This window comes from Littorina saxatilis, linkage group LG6 (assembly GCF_037325665.1).
Source record: "Littorina saxatilis isolate snail1 linkage group LG6, US_GU_Lsax_2.0, whole genome shotgun sequence".
Taxonomy (NCBI): domain Eukaryota; kingdom Metazoa; phylum Mollusca; class Gastropoda; order Littorinimorpha; family Littorinidae; genus Littorina; species Littorina saxatilis.
The window spans coordinates 15,511,997-15,529,904 of record NC_090250.1 but is presented as its reverse complement, the minus strand read 5'-3'; the positions used below and the strand labels follow the sequence as shown (position 1 = coordinate 15,529,904).

Sequence of the window (17,908 nt, the reverse complement as noted above, 5' to 3'; positions counted from 1 at the left end):
TCTCCATAATTGTCTGATTTCACATTTTGTGACATTTGTTTTTCTGTTCATTTTGTTCAGCGAGTTAGGGGTTATGTTAAACACTTCTTCTCAACCATTTACACATTGTAATTCAATCAAGTTGGCGTTTTAATTAAACAGATCCTGTGATTGGTCAGAATGCCCCAACTCATCAAAAATTACCAGTCATTAATTGTCGATAACCACTCGCTAAAAATAGAGCTTAAACAATGACCACGAGTTGATTACTGGAAAATAAACCACGAGTGGGTATTTGCAGCCGCTTGGTAGGCCTAATTCACGAGTGTGCGGAGCACACGAGTGAATTCCAAGCGGCTGCAAATACCCACGAGTGGTTTATTTTCCAGTAATCAACGAGTTGTCATTGTTTAAGCTATTTATACAAAGAACAACACGGGTCGAACATGCAGTCATGCAGACGACATTTTGTAGGCAATTTCATTTCAGCCTAATCACTCAGAGTGTCAAATGCGCGTCATTCAAATAGTCCCTATTGTTTTACTTTATTCTTAGTCTCCGACTCGTCGGCATTATACTTGTCTCGTCTAAATATCGGACCCTATTGCTACGATTAAAACACAATAGCGTTTATATAGCTATTCTGACATTACATTCTGTGTTAAAATCATGTTTTTGTCAGCAACAAGTACCAAAATGGTCCATGACGTTGACTGATTGCAGACGACGGTTCCCTTTCGGCGCATGAAGCCACGGATATAACCGAACATTGAAAAACCCACGGACATGTATTACGGAGAAAACTCGGGATAACCGGATGTTTAGCATTACGTCAATATGCTAGGAATCATATGACGTCATGACGTATCATACTTGCCTACGTAGATTGTATGTTCGAAAGTCTGACATCTGTTGTGAATTCGCGTGGTGAAGACTGCGGTAAATCTGTAGATGATAAGAGAACAAGGATTGTCTCAGAAGAAACGACTAAATGTTTCAGACCGGTAACTTCATTTCAACATTGCACTATATAATGGACGTTCTATGTGACAGGAGAGTTTGCTGATTTTGTGTTAAACATTGGAGAGATCGTCTGCTAGAATCAAAGATAGGTCGCTTTAGATTGCAGCTTCTGGAAATTTGCAAGGTTTGTTGCCTGTTAAAGAACTGGATTTTACACGTAATGTATGTCATGTACAGTAAGCAACAACAAAAACACACACAAAGCAAATGGCATCGTCTGTCGACTAGTCACAAAAACAAACCTGGCGAGGTATGCGTGTACACACGTCAGCCATTGTTGTTACAGTTTTGAGTCAACGTTGTATTCTGCCGCAACAGGTCCAATCGTCTAGGTTTCAAATGATGTCATGTTCTAAAAATACATTCGAGTATTGATTATTTTTTAGTCCTCTTTATTTTTACTTCGAATAATCCACGTGTGATTTTGGTGTAATCAAAGTAGTTCGTTCTAATTTCTCACTTGTCTAAAAATAATCAACTAGATTTAATCCACCCCTCGGTTGCATTACAGGAGTTGTATAAAAGCCATTAACCACCTGCTGGCGAGGCGCATTGATACAACCTCAACTAGTCTCGGTTAGCTTTGAGGGTCATTTTACAAGTAGGAAATATGAAGGCCAACGAAATACCGAGACCATATGGTATGCGAAGTGATCACGTCGAATACGTGACGAAAGTTGATGCATGAATTCTTCCGGACTACGTCAGTCAATTCCAAAGATCGCTTTGTAATGAAAAGAATTTGTTTTAGAGTTTGCTGTCCAGAAACCCGTCAAAAAAGAAGGGAAAATGTATGGGAAAGAAAACAAAACAGGAACAGAGTGATACGATAGGAATACAGAGACATATTTCTTGGGACTGACCCTTGCGGTGGACTGAAAGTAGTGTGTGAACAGAACAGAACCAATTCTGTCTGTTTACCATCGCATGAAAGCAGGAAAGGGATCGTCGCCAGATTGAATTACAATAACATTAACATGCTTCCTTGAAACTTCTCGGTCTTCATCGTGGATTGACGCCCTCCCAAAGTCTAATTGGTTTTAGAGCATTGATTGCTAAATCTGGTTCAACAGAACAAGGCTGTCCCATCTGTCGTCTGCTGCAGATCTGTCGTCTGCTATAGAAGTACAAGCTAAGCTTACTGATCAAGTTGACCAGCAACATGGAAATTGCCACTTACAAAGTTGGAGATACGGTTAAAATAAAAGGTGGCAAAGAAGGTCGGATCTTGCGTGTGTTATTTTTCAATTTTAAAGTAAACAACGGTGTCTAGGTTCAGGTCAAGCAGGCAGATAGATTTACAAGTTTTGACCTACATTGAATAGACCAGCAGAACAAAACTAAGCTTACCGCAGTACAGTACAGATAACTTACTGGCCTAAGACTGAAAGCCAGACATCAAAGTAAGGCTCACCTAAATGACGATTGAAGAAGTAAGTAATCCAAATTTGAACACTGAAGCACAACAGCTCGAATAAGCACAAATTCAGCAATCATCCTCGACATCCTCATTGCTTGTAAAATCGCACACTCGCGGTCTTTTTGGCGAATGCCTCTGACAACCGACTTGGGTCACCGACTGAAACTGGCCGGTAACTGCACAGTTTCAAATGCATTGAACTGCGCAATCTCTGTAATTCGTTATTTTAAGCAGTATTGATGACTAAATCCAAAAGCAGACGTTCTATGGCGCGTTTACCAAAAAGACAAAAGGGGACTCGTTTCTCGTTTCGCACATGAATTTGATGACACGATTTGCGGTCGCTGAAGGTTTGGCCAGCAGAAAACAGGCACTCGCAGAGTTTGTGTCAAAAAGTGGTGTTTTTTAATGAAAACGTCGGAGTAATGGGATAAAAAAAACTTACACACCTCGTCCTAAATATCGTGCATAGTTTCTCTAGGGTCGATTTTCAGGTATTACCGAGCCTCTGTTTATACGGCTTGTGTCTGTCTGTCTGTCTGTCTGTGTGTTCGCGATTCACGGCCAAAGTTCTCGATGGATCTGCTTCAAATTTGGTGGGCATATTCAGGTAGACCCCGGACACAATCGTGGAAAATTTTGAACACGTGCGTGCTCTCAGCGCGCAGCGCTGAACCGATTTTGGTTTTTCTGTACATCCATTCCCAGTAACTCTTCCTTATCTTCTCCAGTGTTTTGCGCGTTTATCTCCCTTCCTTACTTCTTCTCGGTGAAGCCGTACCCGGCGAAGCGGGTATTCATCTAGTTACAATATATATTGTTCGTAATTATTCAGGAACAAAGTGGGCAAAGCGTGGGATCATTCAGGAAGAAAAAGAAAAACTGGAAAAAATCGTACTTCAAACGCTTGCAATCGATTTTCTTTACTTATGCGTCACAAAGATAGTCATGGCTGTTTCATGTTATATGTGATCTGTGATAAATGTTACCTTTTCAGGTTGGAAAATCAGTGAAAATCGTGGCCACTTCGAACAAGGATTTCGGAAGCTTCACCTATCAGGTACGGTGTCTTTTGCAAGCAGCATAACATAATGCGCACACACACACACACACACACACACACACACACACACACACACACATACACTGCTTAATTAAACCTTAATTGGTGACTTCCGATGACTTTAAAGTGTTTGTGTTTTTGGTGGGAGTTTATATGGCTAAATTGTTTAACCAAAAAGAGTGTCCATACTCTACCCTTGCCTTGCTGGCGAAATAGGGGGGGGGGGGAACATACAATGCATCCGACCTGGAGCAAAATTGTGACCTTACCCTTGTGCAATTCCTTCTTCATACTACAGTGCCAGTGGTGTATCAACAGAGATAAATTTAGAGAAAACGATCATAGCTCCAGTTGGGTGATATCGATGGGTGCACAGGTGCCTGTAGGGCTCAACAACTGCAACCGACCAAATAGACCCACTCTGTACAGAGACATCATGCCTAGACATCTCGGCCGAGGTGCACCAACGGAAAGCGGGTGGCACTCAAACGAGAGAGAACAAACTGCGGGTTCTGATTCGTTGAAATCACAACAAATCTCAGTTTAAACCAATCCAACACTGCGGCTGACTCCCGTTTGGGCGGTAACTTTCTCGTGTACTTGGTGTATGTATCTCTGTTGAAACGATACTTACTATAGCCGGTTTCTTCTTGTCTTTTCTTCTTGTCGTTCGCTGTTTGATCGTCAGTCCGGACTGCAGGGCGAAACGTGCTGTCCTCTCCAAGTCCTCTCTGGGGCCGTATAGCTTCTTTTGTAGCGCTGTCTCCTCTGGCCAGATGGTGTCCCTCAGAGCACTGTGGTATGGACAAGCCTGCAGGATGTGCTCTGCTGTCTGATTCTTGTCACACGGACATAAGGGGGAGGGAAATAGCTTCAGCTTTGTGGCCCGTTTAAAAGCTAACATACTGTCATGTTCTGCCTCTTGTTGTTGCAGGTTTTGGCAAAGGGCAAGGTGGTACAATTCAAGAAGGTGTCCAAGTCTTCCAAGAGCAAGAAACAAGAGTTTTCAGTGGACGTCACCCAAGACATGTACCCTGCTTCTGATGTGATGGTGTTCTTTGAGGCTGAGGGCGGTGAGGTGGTGGCCGAGAAACTGGTGCTACTGGTCGACGGAGAGTTTGCAAATGAGGTATGATGAAGTGGATCTCTAGAAAACAAGCCATTTTACTATGTTAAAACCCTTTGAATAAATTGTTTAATTGAATTACAGTAAACCGATTTCTTCATAATGGCTACACATTCCCCGTAGCACATAAGTACTGTTAAACTCAGGAAGTCAAACATGATGTGCTTTATGGGGCTAAAACGCAAAGCACAGCGTTACCAAACACACTGTCCACTGGAGACTATAAACTGTCTGAAAAGACCACCCAACACAGTATTTAGATTTGAATAATAGAATGCTACAAAATTGATAATACGGCATTGTTTGTGTGTGTTGTCATCTATTTCCCCCCCCCCCCCCCCCCAAACCAAACTCTGTTGCTCATTTGGTCGATTTAAAATCTGCACCTCTTGCAAAAGCGAGTGAAACACAGTGTCTTCTCACGTGCAAAAGCTAGAACAAAAATCAACAGTGGCGGAGAAAGTACGGTGTGGAGAAAATACAGTCTGAAAACATGACAAAAACATGACACAACAACCCCCCAATCCAACCTTTTAGCTCTAAGGCCGATCATATATAATTTTACCTTAGGTTTACCTCCTTAACATTCTTCTTACAGTCTGGTATAAGCTGTCATGGTGGTTTAAAGATTCCCTTTACTAGAAAATGGATTCTCAACCTGCAATAAATGTTCATGAAGCAAAAGTGTTTACAGTTGAAAAGAATAAGATTTTACCTGAGAACATAATACTTATTAAACAGAACGCCAGCATTACCATACTTGCACAAAAGAAATAAAAACATTAAAGGCACGAAATAGACACTTGACTTAATACCCCCATTCCACACATCCGTTCTAGCTTCCTGAGGACAGCTGACACTACGATCAGACGCTGCGCAAACGGCCGTTTTTGGCATCTTTGCTAGAACGGATGTGTGGAATGGAGGTATGACAACGCAGTGTGTGAGAGCGCTTACGTTGCGTTACCATTGCGTTAAGTTCCATTAACGATCCATCAGTTCCATCACCGATGTGTTAAGGTTCCATTACCGTTCATTTGGAACGGGCGGGGAATGGCTAACATTTTGAACATGCAGCCCGAACTCACCCGTCCCAACCGTTCCTATCGTTCAAAGGATTTCCTTTAACGTCCATTGGCGTTCCATTTAGGTACCCTCCCGATCCCTCCCATTCCCGTGCCGTTCCTTGGTCGATACGGGAACGGGACCTAGAACGGATGTGTGGAATGGGGGTATAACATTGCAAAACCAAACATACAAGATTATTTCGGTAAAGGTATCATAGTACAAACTCATAAGCCATCATACAAAAATGTATCATAATGTTTAAAAAGTCTGAGTTAAAATATGGTGCACTCTGTCCGTCTTTAGTTTGGTTTGTTTGTTTGCTTAACGCCCAGCCGACCACGAAGGGCCATATAAGGGCGGTGCTGCTTTGACATTTAACGTGCGCCACACACAAGACAGAAGTCGCAGCACAGGCTTCATGTCTCACCCAGTCACATTATTCTGACACCGGACCAACCAGTCCTAGCACTAACCCCATAATGCCAGACGCCAGGCGGAGCAGCCACTAGATTGCCAATTTTAAAGTCTTAGGTATGACCTGGCCGGGGTTCGAACCCACGACCTCCTGATCACGGGGCGGACGCCTTACCACTAGGCCAACCGTGCCGGTGTCCGTCTTTAGAGTTAACGGCTTCAACCGTTCAATGCAAAACATGTCTTTTTCTTCAACAGCTGTCGTTGAAGTTTAAGAAGTCAGAAGTAAAACCTGGGAAAAAGGCCAGTCTGCAAGTCAAAGGCAGTTCTGGAAGCACCGTGTTCCTACTGGGGGTAGACAAGGCTGTCAAGATGCTGGGCAAAAGAAATGACATCACAAAAGATGACGTGAGTATTCTGCCAAGCCAATCATGTTGAGTTAATTTTCTGGTAGCAGAAAGATAATTAATATTCCTAGACAATCTCATGACACTACTTACAAGTAAACAGTCTTTTAAAAGAGACCCATAAGCATGTATCAAAATCAACCATTTGTTTTTATGTGAGTTTGCTTTCATGTGAGTTTTAGACACTTGGGTTCCAGATGCCAATTCATTTCCTTTGTCCTTTGAGGCCAAGCAAATGAAGCTTCTAGTGACCAATAAAACTAATAGCATTTTGCTACTTTACGTGATGCCTCTAAGACATGTGTTTACTGCGGATCTCATTGCACTAGATGTCCTTGATATGAATATATTCTGGGTGCAGACACAATCAACAACATTTTGAACAACTTACAGCAAATGAATGTATGTGTTGAACTTGTAATATGTGTCTCATATTACCTTTAGCTGCTGACTGAGCTGGCATCAATGGGCGGCAGTGGCGTGTACTGGCGCAATGGACAAATCATGTACTACTATTATGCCAGGGATACAGATGATGTATTTAACGTACGTGTTTGTTTTTATCTAAAGTTAAATATAATCTGTCTGTTTATTGACCGGCCTTGTGTTTGTCTGGCAAATGTTGGCAGAGGGTACATAATGTTCGTTTTTATCTAAAGTTAAATATATAATCTGTCCGTTTATTGACCAGCCTTGTGTTTTTCTGGCAAATGTTGGCAGAGGGCATCCTGACCTCAGGTCAAAATGAGTTCGGCTCATTCTCTCCCTGACAGGATGCCTTGAGTTTCCTTGTCTGGCAAGAAAACCGATTTTTTTTTATACATATTTAGAGCTTTTTGTAATGTATTATTGATATAAGCAGATTCGCGATCGTCGATAATGATTTTTCATGGTGTTTTGTAATTTTTAAATTACAAAGGAATTGATATGTAAGACAGTTTCAAGCGAGCTATTTTTCGCGGCTGTATTTACTGTGCAAACAACTCTAAATATGGTAAAAGTGTCACGTGATAATCAACCGTTTGGTTTCGGCGCTCACTGGAGCAGACGATTTTTTCTGTAACCAGTTGACAGTGATGAAACCATATATTACGGTCTCCTTCCAGCAGCAGTCCCAAAATTTCGACTTGTTTTGACCTTAGAACGATGTCTTTATCATAACTGTGAAGAACAGAACGGAGATCACTGTCGAAGTCGGCCAATCTGCAATCATTTTCGTCTCGCGAACACTGATCTCAAATTTAGATCAGTGCTCGCGAAAAACATATAGGAGATAACTGTGTATTCCTAGTTTTGATAGATTCGCGTAGGACTGTAGCGTCCGGTCAGAGAGATAACTGGCGATAGCCGTTGAGCGATGACTGATCAGAATGGGCAGAGGGTACATAACTATTTTGTTATTGCGCAGTCCTTTATGTGTTGTTTGTTTGTCATAGGCTTTGATGAATTACAACTATTGTCTGATAGTTTTAGTGTGTGTGTGTGTGTGTGTGTGTGTGTGTGTGTGTGTGTGTGTGTGTGTGTGTGTGTGTGTTTTTGTGTGTCTGTGTGTTTTTCGTGTGCATGTGTGTGTCTGTGTGCATGTGTGTGTCTGTGACTTTCTTGTGTCTTGGCACTTCATGTTTTGTTTGATTCAATTGCATTAGAGCTTTGTATTTGTAAGCGTGCTTATTGCAGCTGCACAAGACGTGTGTAAAATTGTGATCATGAATGAGTTTAACTCAGTCCAAAAGGCACGCTGTATCATTACAGCTGAAGTAAAACCCATCTCTCGATTTGTACAGAGTACAAGGGTTGGTTTCATCACTGATGGAGTTGTTCCAGGGACGTACTATCTGGATCACATCCCATACCGTAAGGATTTTTTTTTCTTGTATTAGTGATGTGTTACAATGGGGTTCTACTCTAAGATTACACAACTCACGCAAAAGCAACAGGAGTTATTGGGGAGTCTTCACTCGGAGACGTCCGACTCGCCCTCTCCCATCTCGCCCCTCCCCATCTCGCCCCCTCCCCATCTCGCCCCTCCCCATCTCGCCCCCTCCCCATCTCGCCCCTCCCCATCTCGCCCCCTCCCCATCTCGCCCCTCCCCATCTCGCCCCCTCCCCATCTCGCCCCCTCCCCATCTCGCCCCCTCCCCATCTCGCCCCCTCCCCATCTCGCCCCCTCCCCATCTCGCCCCTCCCCATCTCGCCCCCTCCCCATCTCGCCCCTCCCCATCTCGCCCCCTCCCCATCTCGCCCCCTCCCCATCTCGCCCCTCCCCATCTCGCCCCCTCCCCATCTCGCCCCCTCCCCATCTCGCCCCTCCCCATCTCGCCCCCTCCCCATCTCGCCCCCTCCCCATCTCGCCCCCTCCCCATCTCGCCCCTCCCCATCTCGCCCCTCCCCATCTCGCCCCCTCCCCATCTCGCCCCCTCCCCATCTCGCCCCTCCCCATCTCGCCCCTCCCCATCTCGCCCCCTCCCCATCTCGCCCCCTCCCCATCTCGCCCCCTCCCCATCTCGCCCCCTCCCCATCTTGCCCCTCCCCATCTCGCCCCCTCCCCATCTTGCCCCTCCCCATCTCGCCCCCTCCCCATCTCGCCCCCTCCCCATCTTGCCCCTCCCCATCTCGCCCCTCCCCATCTCGCCCCTCCCCATCTCGCCCCTCCCCATCTCGCCCCCTCCCCATCTCGCCCCCTCCCCATCTCGCCCCCTCCCCATCTTGCCCCTCCCCATCTCGCCCCCTCCCCATCTCGCCCCCTCCCCATCTTGCCCCTCCCCATCTCGCCCCCTCCCCATCTTGCCCCTCCCCATCTCGCCCCTCCCCATCTCGCCCCTCCCCATCTCGCCCCTCCCCATCTCGCCCCCTCCCACCCCCAAATATCCCACGGTTTTCCATAAGTGGTATTTCGCCCCTACTCATCAGAATCCGTCTCTGTCACAGGCACACACACTTACTCACTGCTGGGACGTTTCAATAAGAACTCAGAACTCAGAACTTTATTACATAAGGATAAAGGTTTTAGGCTTAGCCTAATCTTCCAACATGTCCTTCTAACATAATGTGATCTAAAACAAAAGCAAACAAAAAACAAAACATAGCAGCAATGCATCGTTAAGCTGTGCCATAAACAGGCTGTTTAGTTTCAAGAATAAGAGAGAGAGAGAGAGAGAGAGAGAGAGAGAGAGAGAGAGAGAGAGAGAGAGAGAGAGAGAGAGAGAGAGATTGAGATAGAGAAACTGAAACTGAAACTGAAACTGAACTTTATTACCAAAGGATAGAGGTTTTAGGCAAAGCCTAATCTTACAACCTGTCCCTTATACAAACACTTAATACAGACGCACATAATATAGATAGTAAAATTGACAAGGTTATTGTTACTTACAGACGTACATAATGTAAATAGTAATAAGAAAAGGGTTATGGTTTAGAGAGAGAGAGAGAGAGAGAGAGAGAGAGAGAGAGAGAGAGAGAGAGAGAGAGAGAGAGAGAGAGAGATAGTCTTCACGTGTAAAACCATGTTAAAACAAGAGTTCTTAGTAGGAAAGAAAATGATCGGAAGTAATTGATTAATTTGTTCTGTTCACCTGGATATGTTTATTAGCAAAAGTCGTGTTGTAGAACCTCTGTAGACACATTTCCAATCTGTTTTGTCTCTATTTGTTTTACAAGTCCTAAATTGGAAGGCGTTCTATAACTCAGGTAGAAATGTGATTTTTATTTTACTTGTCCTGATCGACAATGGTCACAATTTCAACATGACTACATCGAATGGTATTCGAGGGCGAGTTGCCACTGCGCGCCGCGGTGAGTTGAAACCCCTGACAGGTTTAGAGCAAGCAGAGCGTAAAGTCGGCTACTACAAAGCGGGGGCGAGATGGGAGGGAAGATTGTTTATATGTATTTATAGACGTCTTTTGACAAGGTATAGAGGTAAAGGTAGATATGTCACATTGGTTACTTGCGTAGCTTTCTATTCGTGGTGGAGCGGGGGAATTGCATACAGTCTAAAACAGGAACGATATATGTTCATAAGAATGGACGAAGTACTCGTTTAGATGAAGAACTGATGGGCAAACCCAGATGATTACAGGTCAGCTAGCTTTAATTGGCTGTCAATTTGGTTTTCATCTCCAACCTTTTTCTGAGCAGGTTACAGAAATCTCTTCACCACAACGACGACCAGAAAACCTACAACGCCAAGGTCGACTACAACGACAAGACCGACTACAACAACTACAAGAACGACTACAACGCGTACGACAACCACCCGGCCTCCAACCACTCGCAGACCCACCACTACACGACGACCCACCACAACGACTGCACCACCAGCCACCACTGAAATACCTGAACCGGATCCCCGTGAGTTAAATGTGAAAATTCAACTTTTCATATCACGATGTAAACGGTAGGAAACAATTATGTTCATACTTGGTGTACAAAGGCATCAGGATCTTCTAATCCAATAATGTAACCGTTTCTAGTCTCACAAGTTGTACAGGAATGGACGTTACCATTAGACAATCTATGAAATGAACTAAAATAGCTTTCTGAAAGATTTCCTGAAATTCCAGTACAATCGATATTGGAAATGTTTTTCAAAAGAATAAATGTATAAAGTCGAACCCCAAGCTTTGATTTTGTTTGGTTTTGTTTTATTTCGAAAAGTCAGCTTATTTACTCGATATAATCATTACAATGTTTCAAAGTCCAAATGAAGGTGAAGATACAGCCTAGCATTGAAAAAGCAGGTGTGAAAGAGTTTTTTTTCTGATCTGTGTACTTTTTTGATTTGCAGCGAAGCCATTTGAACCTGTAGATCAGCTGATGCAGATGCTTCCTGAGACGTGGCTTTGGGACAGTGTGGTTTTGAAGTAAGCAGACATTTTACCAGGATGAATTAATTTCATTCTACCCTATTAGATTCGTGTATGTGAATTCTATAGAACTTAGTAATTTACTTTACAGAAAATGCTTGCGATTATTTGGTGTTACTTTTTCATATTTTAATCATGCATCAACCAAGTTATATTATTTAAAGCCTATAATATTGGTTAAACGTTCAAACTGATTTTTACTGTACTATTTCGGCAGAGTGCTATCATTCAGGAAGCAATTGAAGCTGTTCGATTTGTGTACACCGCATTTGTCAATTTGTTGCTGGATACGGTGATTTATATGAAAGTACATTTCTTGTATAAAACAAACCCCACTTTTTTTAATTTATCAAATGGGTTGTAAATAGCATTTTAAGTAAGTTATATAGACATATGGGGGTGTAAAAAACAATAACAGTTTAAAGCCAGTGTTTCCAATTGTAATAGGGACAAATCACAAAACGTCAAACTGGATGTGCCAGAGGTCCCAAGTACCTATGTCATCAGTGCCTTCTCCGTTCACCCTGAAGACGGGCTGTCCGTGGCGCCAGAGTCTGTGGAGGTCATTGTTTTTGAATTTATTAATGTATCTCTGTATGTTTTAGTTGTTAAAGATGCTGCTCTGGCCAAAGCACTGTTGAACAAAAAATGGTTGCAGAAAAGGATATTAACACTCAACAGCTTTAAACAACTACCCCACAGATGACTACACATAGCTTTAGTGTTACCAGTTCTTATCCACTGCCGAAATGTAATTAATATTTCCCGTAATAACGTTCTTATGCAAATGGATTGGACCAAAATAACAATTTCCTCATGTAATCAAAAACAATGTCTTGACGTAAACTACCCAAGATAGAAATAAATCTCTCTTTCGCAAATAGACTAGTAGTAAGCTTCCATGTAGGTTTTTGAGATATTTAGTTCACGTGCAGAACCTGATGTGAGCCTTATCCAGGCCAACGCTGTCTTGCCCGGAAAATAATGAACCTGATTTCGTAAAAATATTGCAGTTTTCGACTCGAGTTAAGAACAATGAAAATTGGTACAATTTCAAATGGATAGATGCCTTAGGCACGACTGAAAGCCCTGGGGGCTCTGTGCACCTGTAGTCCTGTACGTGACAAGCACAGTAACTTTATAGTCTTATTTACTTATGTTATTACATTATTGAATTATTATTGAATTATGGTTTTACTTTTGATAGTATGTTCATTTTTGATTGACTTTTTGGATTGAGTTTTTTTTATTATGAATCTATTCTTTTTTCAATGTACAGTTTAATCATGTATGTCTTATATTGTTTACTGTCACTGTGTTCTTTCTTTATTTCTCAGTTTAATCATCTATATATGTCACAGTAGTGTTGCAATGGTGTCTGGTTTGTGGTTTATATATATCGTGTGTGTGTGTGTGTGTCTTGGTGTGTGTGTGGCTGGGTGTGTGTAAAACTAAAACAATGCTTCTTTTTCTTTGATGCACTTTGATCAAAACAAAGCAACGAAGCTGTTCAGACAACTCCGCATCTTTGTGATAGATTTGTGACTTTTGACAGTTGTTGGCAATCAAGAGGCTGTTCTTTTCTCTGGAAGTACCTCCTAGAGTCGTACGTGGTGAAGATGTGTGCATGACTGCAGTCACTCTCTACACCGACAAGGACCCAGTGGAGGTAAGACACGTTAGAGACTAGCAACAATGAAAATGTTACTGAGTGCACGAAGCATAGCAATCATCTTTGGAGGGTTGACGCCAAATGTAACCGAGCGCGCCACCCTGCCACAAGAAGAGCTTATAAAGTTTAAGAACCAAATACATTTGTCGTGCTCTCTGCGCTTTAACATTTTACAAAGAACCATAGATGTGGCGTTAACAGGTCTTGACTGTCAGAAGAATGTAATTAAACTTCAGTGGGAAAACACATAACACACAAGGTATAACAATTAGACCACAACTTGGAAAATGGTCTCCACGGTGAGCAATTATCTTTCTAGATCTGTACAGGATGAAAGTTGCTTGTTCATTTCAGTGCTTGTTATTCTTTCAGGTGCCAGGAGAATGATTCCGAATAACTCTCACCTACTCTATTAAAGATGTCATATGCATTAATAGCGCTTACTTCCCTTTGTTTAGAAGACATACTTCTGTAATACAATAGGCAATATGCAGCTAGTGTTTTCTTTGTCAGACCGTCGGTTTGTTTATGATAATTGCCAAAGTGGGTACCTAATACTATTATGACAGTGAATGGGTTGTTAATGATATGAATGCTTATGTTAAGTAAGTTAATCAACCTATTTATAAATAAATAACTAAATAAATTAAAGACTGTATTGATTAACTTCCTTGACATGAGCATGAAGTTAAACTTAAATGAATTGAACAATCAATATCAACAATGAGAAAAACTGGCTTCATTTACAGGCTTCTCTCACATTGGATAAGAACAGCACAGCATTTGACAACGTGATGATCAGACGCAAGGCCGGTGGAAAGTTTAAGCTGACTCGCAAATCTGTCCAAGTCGTCGCTAACCTTGGAACGGTGAGTTTTTGGCGAAAAATGACATTATATTACTGACTGATTTAGTGCAGGTCATCTTCACAAAATCGAGCCCCATTTATAGTGCAGGAGAAGACTATTCTCCCTGTCCTTGGAATAGCATTTGATGTTATCACTTTAAAGTGGGTGTGTGCGTGCCTGAGTTAGTTTTTGACCAGTAGTATTTACCGTTGTCGGTCGGAAAACTCAGGTGGTGTAACGTAACATTTATGAAATCTGTTTTCAGTTGAAGAAAGCCTGATATTATTTTCAATGCATTTCATCTGATTATTGTTCTTCTTTCTTTTCAGCTGCAAACAAACGACAGAAAAACATCCGTGTTCTGTGTAAACCCAAAGATCATTGGTGACATATTCGTCCAGGCTTCCCTGAAGAAGGGGAAAAAGGTTGAAGACCGTCAAATGCAGGAGATGAAGTCTCTGGTAAATGATTTACAGCTTATTTTGTATCGTTTGCTGACTGGTCTAATTGTCAGTCTGTTTTGCATGACAGCATGTGCTCTCCTCTACCGTTGAGGGCCAAACGGCTTTTTTGTGTGCAGTGGGGTATCCTTACTCCAGTCATGAAGTGTATGCGTTTACAATAGTTATTTAGAATTAGCAAATCATCTTCACATTCAATTTGTTATGCAAGTATAGACACCTGCTCAATAAGCTTTAAAGTTTAACAGAATAAGCTACAGTACCACCCAGTACAGTACAATCTTATACAACAGAATACAAATCAGTGTATGGAGTACAATCCCACTTTGTTATCTACATGCCTAGAAAGTTTGTGCTTGTGGCATACATGTACTTTGACACAAATAAGAACATGACAGTTTAAATTGAAATCGACAGTTTTGTAGCCTGATGTTTTTAAGATGTGTTGAACAAGGTAGTGTTCCAACTTGTTCTGGGGCAGAAATGTATACATCAAAATAATCTCAAAATCTGTTGATGGTTTTCTGTCCCCAAAACGTGGAGCTAAACACAAAGTAATGTTTTCTTGTCTGACCTGTTGCAGCCTCTTGGTGTGAAGAGGACTCATGGCTACCCTATTCTCATGGAAATTGAAAACGGGAACACGTTCACCTCAACAGTAAACCTTGACGTGCCCACTGGATTTGAAGAGGATTCTCTCATGGTCGCTTTCCAGGTTTCTGGTACGTGTGGCTCCTTTCCAGAAGACTTGATATCTTCATTAGACATACAAAATAAATACATATAATGTGTTTTGGTCGATACACTTCAAGAACATGTACCGGTACTCTTTAATTGTGGAAGAAAAGATATTGACAAAGTAGCACCATCCCTCGTGATGCCATTACTTTGTCAATAACTTTTCTTCCACAATCATTAAGAACATAGAATGGAGGAGCAGAAATGTTTGATAAGTGCATCATTTATAATAGCGTGAGCATGACATAAACAACCAGCAAAGGGGTACACCATAAATACACTGGGTTTTTTATGTTGTCTAATTATTGACAAAATATATAATTTACATGGTCTTGCAGGAAACTTGCTGGGCATTACCGCAGAGAATTTGAGGAACATCGTGAGACTACCGTCTGCTACTGGTGACCAGAACGTTGTCAACTTTGCCCCTGCTGTCTACGTCTACAAGTTCCTTAAAAATACGAATGGACTGAACAATCGCATGGACAGAAGGACCAAGATGTTCCTGTTGACCGGTTTGTAACCATAACAAGATTTGAAATTAGCTCAAAGTTTCTTTGAAACAATATGGTTGTACATAAAAGTAATACCGTAAACGACCTTGTATGCGCCCACCCCCCTATGCACCAATTGTGGCCAAAAGTTGGAGGTGGGCGTTTACTTGGTACTGCACCCTGTGCGTGATCAGTTTCTCGTTAGAAATATAAATATGTTGTTGCTTGGTATACAATTGGCAATGGGGCTTGTTACTGTAGAAGAACAAAAATCCAGTCTATGTGTCTCTTTCAGTTTGACACACACGAGTTAGTGAACGAAACCTAGAAGCAAATCATGAAAGAAATCCAATTGCTTTTTGGTTTGGTAACACATTTTGTGACATAACTCAAGTGAAAATTGAAAAAGTTCTGCTTCGTTGGTTTTGGGGTTTAATGTCTCTTCAGCAGATGCTAGCTGCTATTCGAGACCGTTCTGCTTCGTAGAACTGTCATTAGTCAACGCCGAACAACATCACAAACAAGCACACACGGCAGTCAGTTCATTTGCACTGATTCAAGCCATTAGATTCTGTGCAACTTCAGAAGAGCTTTGAGAATCTCAATTCTCTTTTATAACTCAGCTGCACTGCGATAAGAGTATTAATAACCGGTATGCCTTTATAACAGCATCTTGTCATTATACGCTCGGGTGAATTACCTGTATACTGCATGCGGAAGTTTACAAACACTAAAAACAAATGTTCCAAAAATAATTGTCGTGACATTGTGAAGTGGGGGGTGGGCGTTTACTGGGTAGTATGCCCAATGCACAGCTATCGACCCAAAGTAGGGGGTGGGCGTTTGCTCGATACTGGGCGTATACAAGGTCGTTTCGGGTACATGAGTAAAGACATTAAACAGGACACTTTACTTTGCATCTGACATTTTTTGTTAGTTTTGAAAGAGCAGTTCGTTCGTTATTAGTTGTTGTTTTGTTCTTTGTAAAGGGATTAAAGGGTCAGCCAAATACTGACTGAATAGTCTTTCCTATAGTCGACTATTACTGTTGTGCTCATTCATATTCAACAATTGCTTGCTGTCACTGTCAGCAAATTTTTGCTTCAAAGGTCGATTAATCTATTGAATGGTTCAATTTGTCAGTTTAAGCAGTCTGTATAATGTGTGTATGTGTGTGTGTGTGGTGTATGTGTGTGTGTCTGTCTGTCTGTCTGTCTGTCTGTCTGTCTGTCTGTTTCTAGCCCTCCAATCTCAACTGAAGTCCAGACGCTTTGACGGTTCATTCAGTGCCTTTGGTAACAAGGACAAAGCAGGCAGTGTTAGGTGCGTACCTGTAATTTAGTTTTGAACTTTTAGCTAGGTTATCGATTAATTAACGTTTTATATCCTGAAGTTACCTTTTGGGATGAAAGTAAGCGCTTGTGTCTCCTGAACAAGTACAGCCGGTTCACAATGAATGAATAAATAAATCAAATTAAAAGGAAAAGTTATCTTAAAACTACGAAACAATAAATACATCTGTTTTAAGCACAGAGGTATACACAGCTCGGTGGTTTAAGCAAATTGCCAAATTTTCTGCCATCAGGTCGAGAACTTGCTTTAAACCTGTTTCTCTTTATAGAGGGGAAAAATGTGCGCAATGCGTTCATCTTTGAGCATAATTGCAAAAGCATTAGATATGTTGAGTTAATGAATTGTGAAGTCCCTGTCTTCATGTCTTTCATTCAGCATTTATTGGTCACACCTGCTTTAATTTTGTGCTTGATAAAATCGTCTCTCTATCACTTTTTCTCTCGCTATCTCATTATGTTTCTCACTCTCTCTCGCTATCTCATTCTGTTTCTCACTCTCTCTCGCTATCTCATTCTGTTTCTCACTCTCTCTCGCTATCTCATTCTGTTTCTCACTCTCTCTCGCTATCTCATTCTGTTTCTCACTCTCTCTCGCTATCTCATTCTGTTTCTCACTCTCTCTCGCTATCTCATTCTGTTTCTCACTCTCTCTCGCTATCTCATTCTGTTTCTCACTCTCTCTCTCTCGCTCCTTTTCTCTCTTCCTTTGTAATTTTCCGTTGAACCCTACTTCCAGGGTAACGGCAGCATTCGTGAAGAGTTTGGTTCAGGCAGCAGCACTAGGCGACAATGTCGTCACCGTCGACAACAACCTGGTCAGCAGGGCAGTGTACTGGCTAGAACGCCAGCAGAATGTTGACGGAAGCTTCAAAGAACCAGGAAGAGACGCTCACAACAAACTGAAGGTATATTACCGTCACGCTCATAAGAAAATCCCTATCTCAGTGTTAGGCATTTCTGTAGTGAAACTACAGAGGA

The 17,908-nt window shown here is 42.1% G+C and overlaps 1 protein-coding gene across 1 annotated transcript in view; it reads left to right on the top strand.

Annotated features, from left to right (window-relative positions):
• LOC138968599 (CD109 antigen-like) overlaps positions 1–17,908 on the top strand; it is a 47,818-nt gene that overhangs the window by 21,661 nt on the left and 8,249 nt on the right. The window contains exons 13-27 of the mRNA XM_070341193.1: positions 3,420–3,482; positions 4,420–4,614; positions 6,352–6,501; positions 6,945–7,046; positions 8,285–8,354; positions 10,638–10,850; positions 11,287–11,362; positions 11,813–11,927; positions 12,921–13,034; positions 13,787–13,906; positions 14,215–14,346; positions 14,930–15,068; positions 15,423–15,599; positions 16,820–16,901; positions 17,667–17,835. Of these exons, the coding sequence (XP_070197294.1) occupies positions 3,420–3,482; positions 4,420–4,614; positions 6,352–6,501; positions 6,945–7,046; positions 8,285–8,354; positions 10,638–10,850; positions 11,287–11,362; positions 11,813–11,927; positions 12,921–13,034; positions 13,787–13,906; positions 14,215–14,346; positions 14,930–15,068; positions 15,423–15,599; positions 16,820–16,901; positions 17,667–17,835 (1,917 nt within the window). The remainder of the gene's footprint in view (positions 1–3,419; positions 3,483–4,419; positions 4,615–6,351; positions 6,502–6,944; positions 7,047–8,284; positions 8,355–10,637; positions 10,851–11,286; positions 11,363–11,812; positions 11,928–12,920; positions 13,035–13,786; positions 13,907–14,214; positions 14,347–14,929; positions 15,069–15,422; positions 15,600–16,819; positions 16,902–17,666; positions 17,836–17,908) is intronic.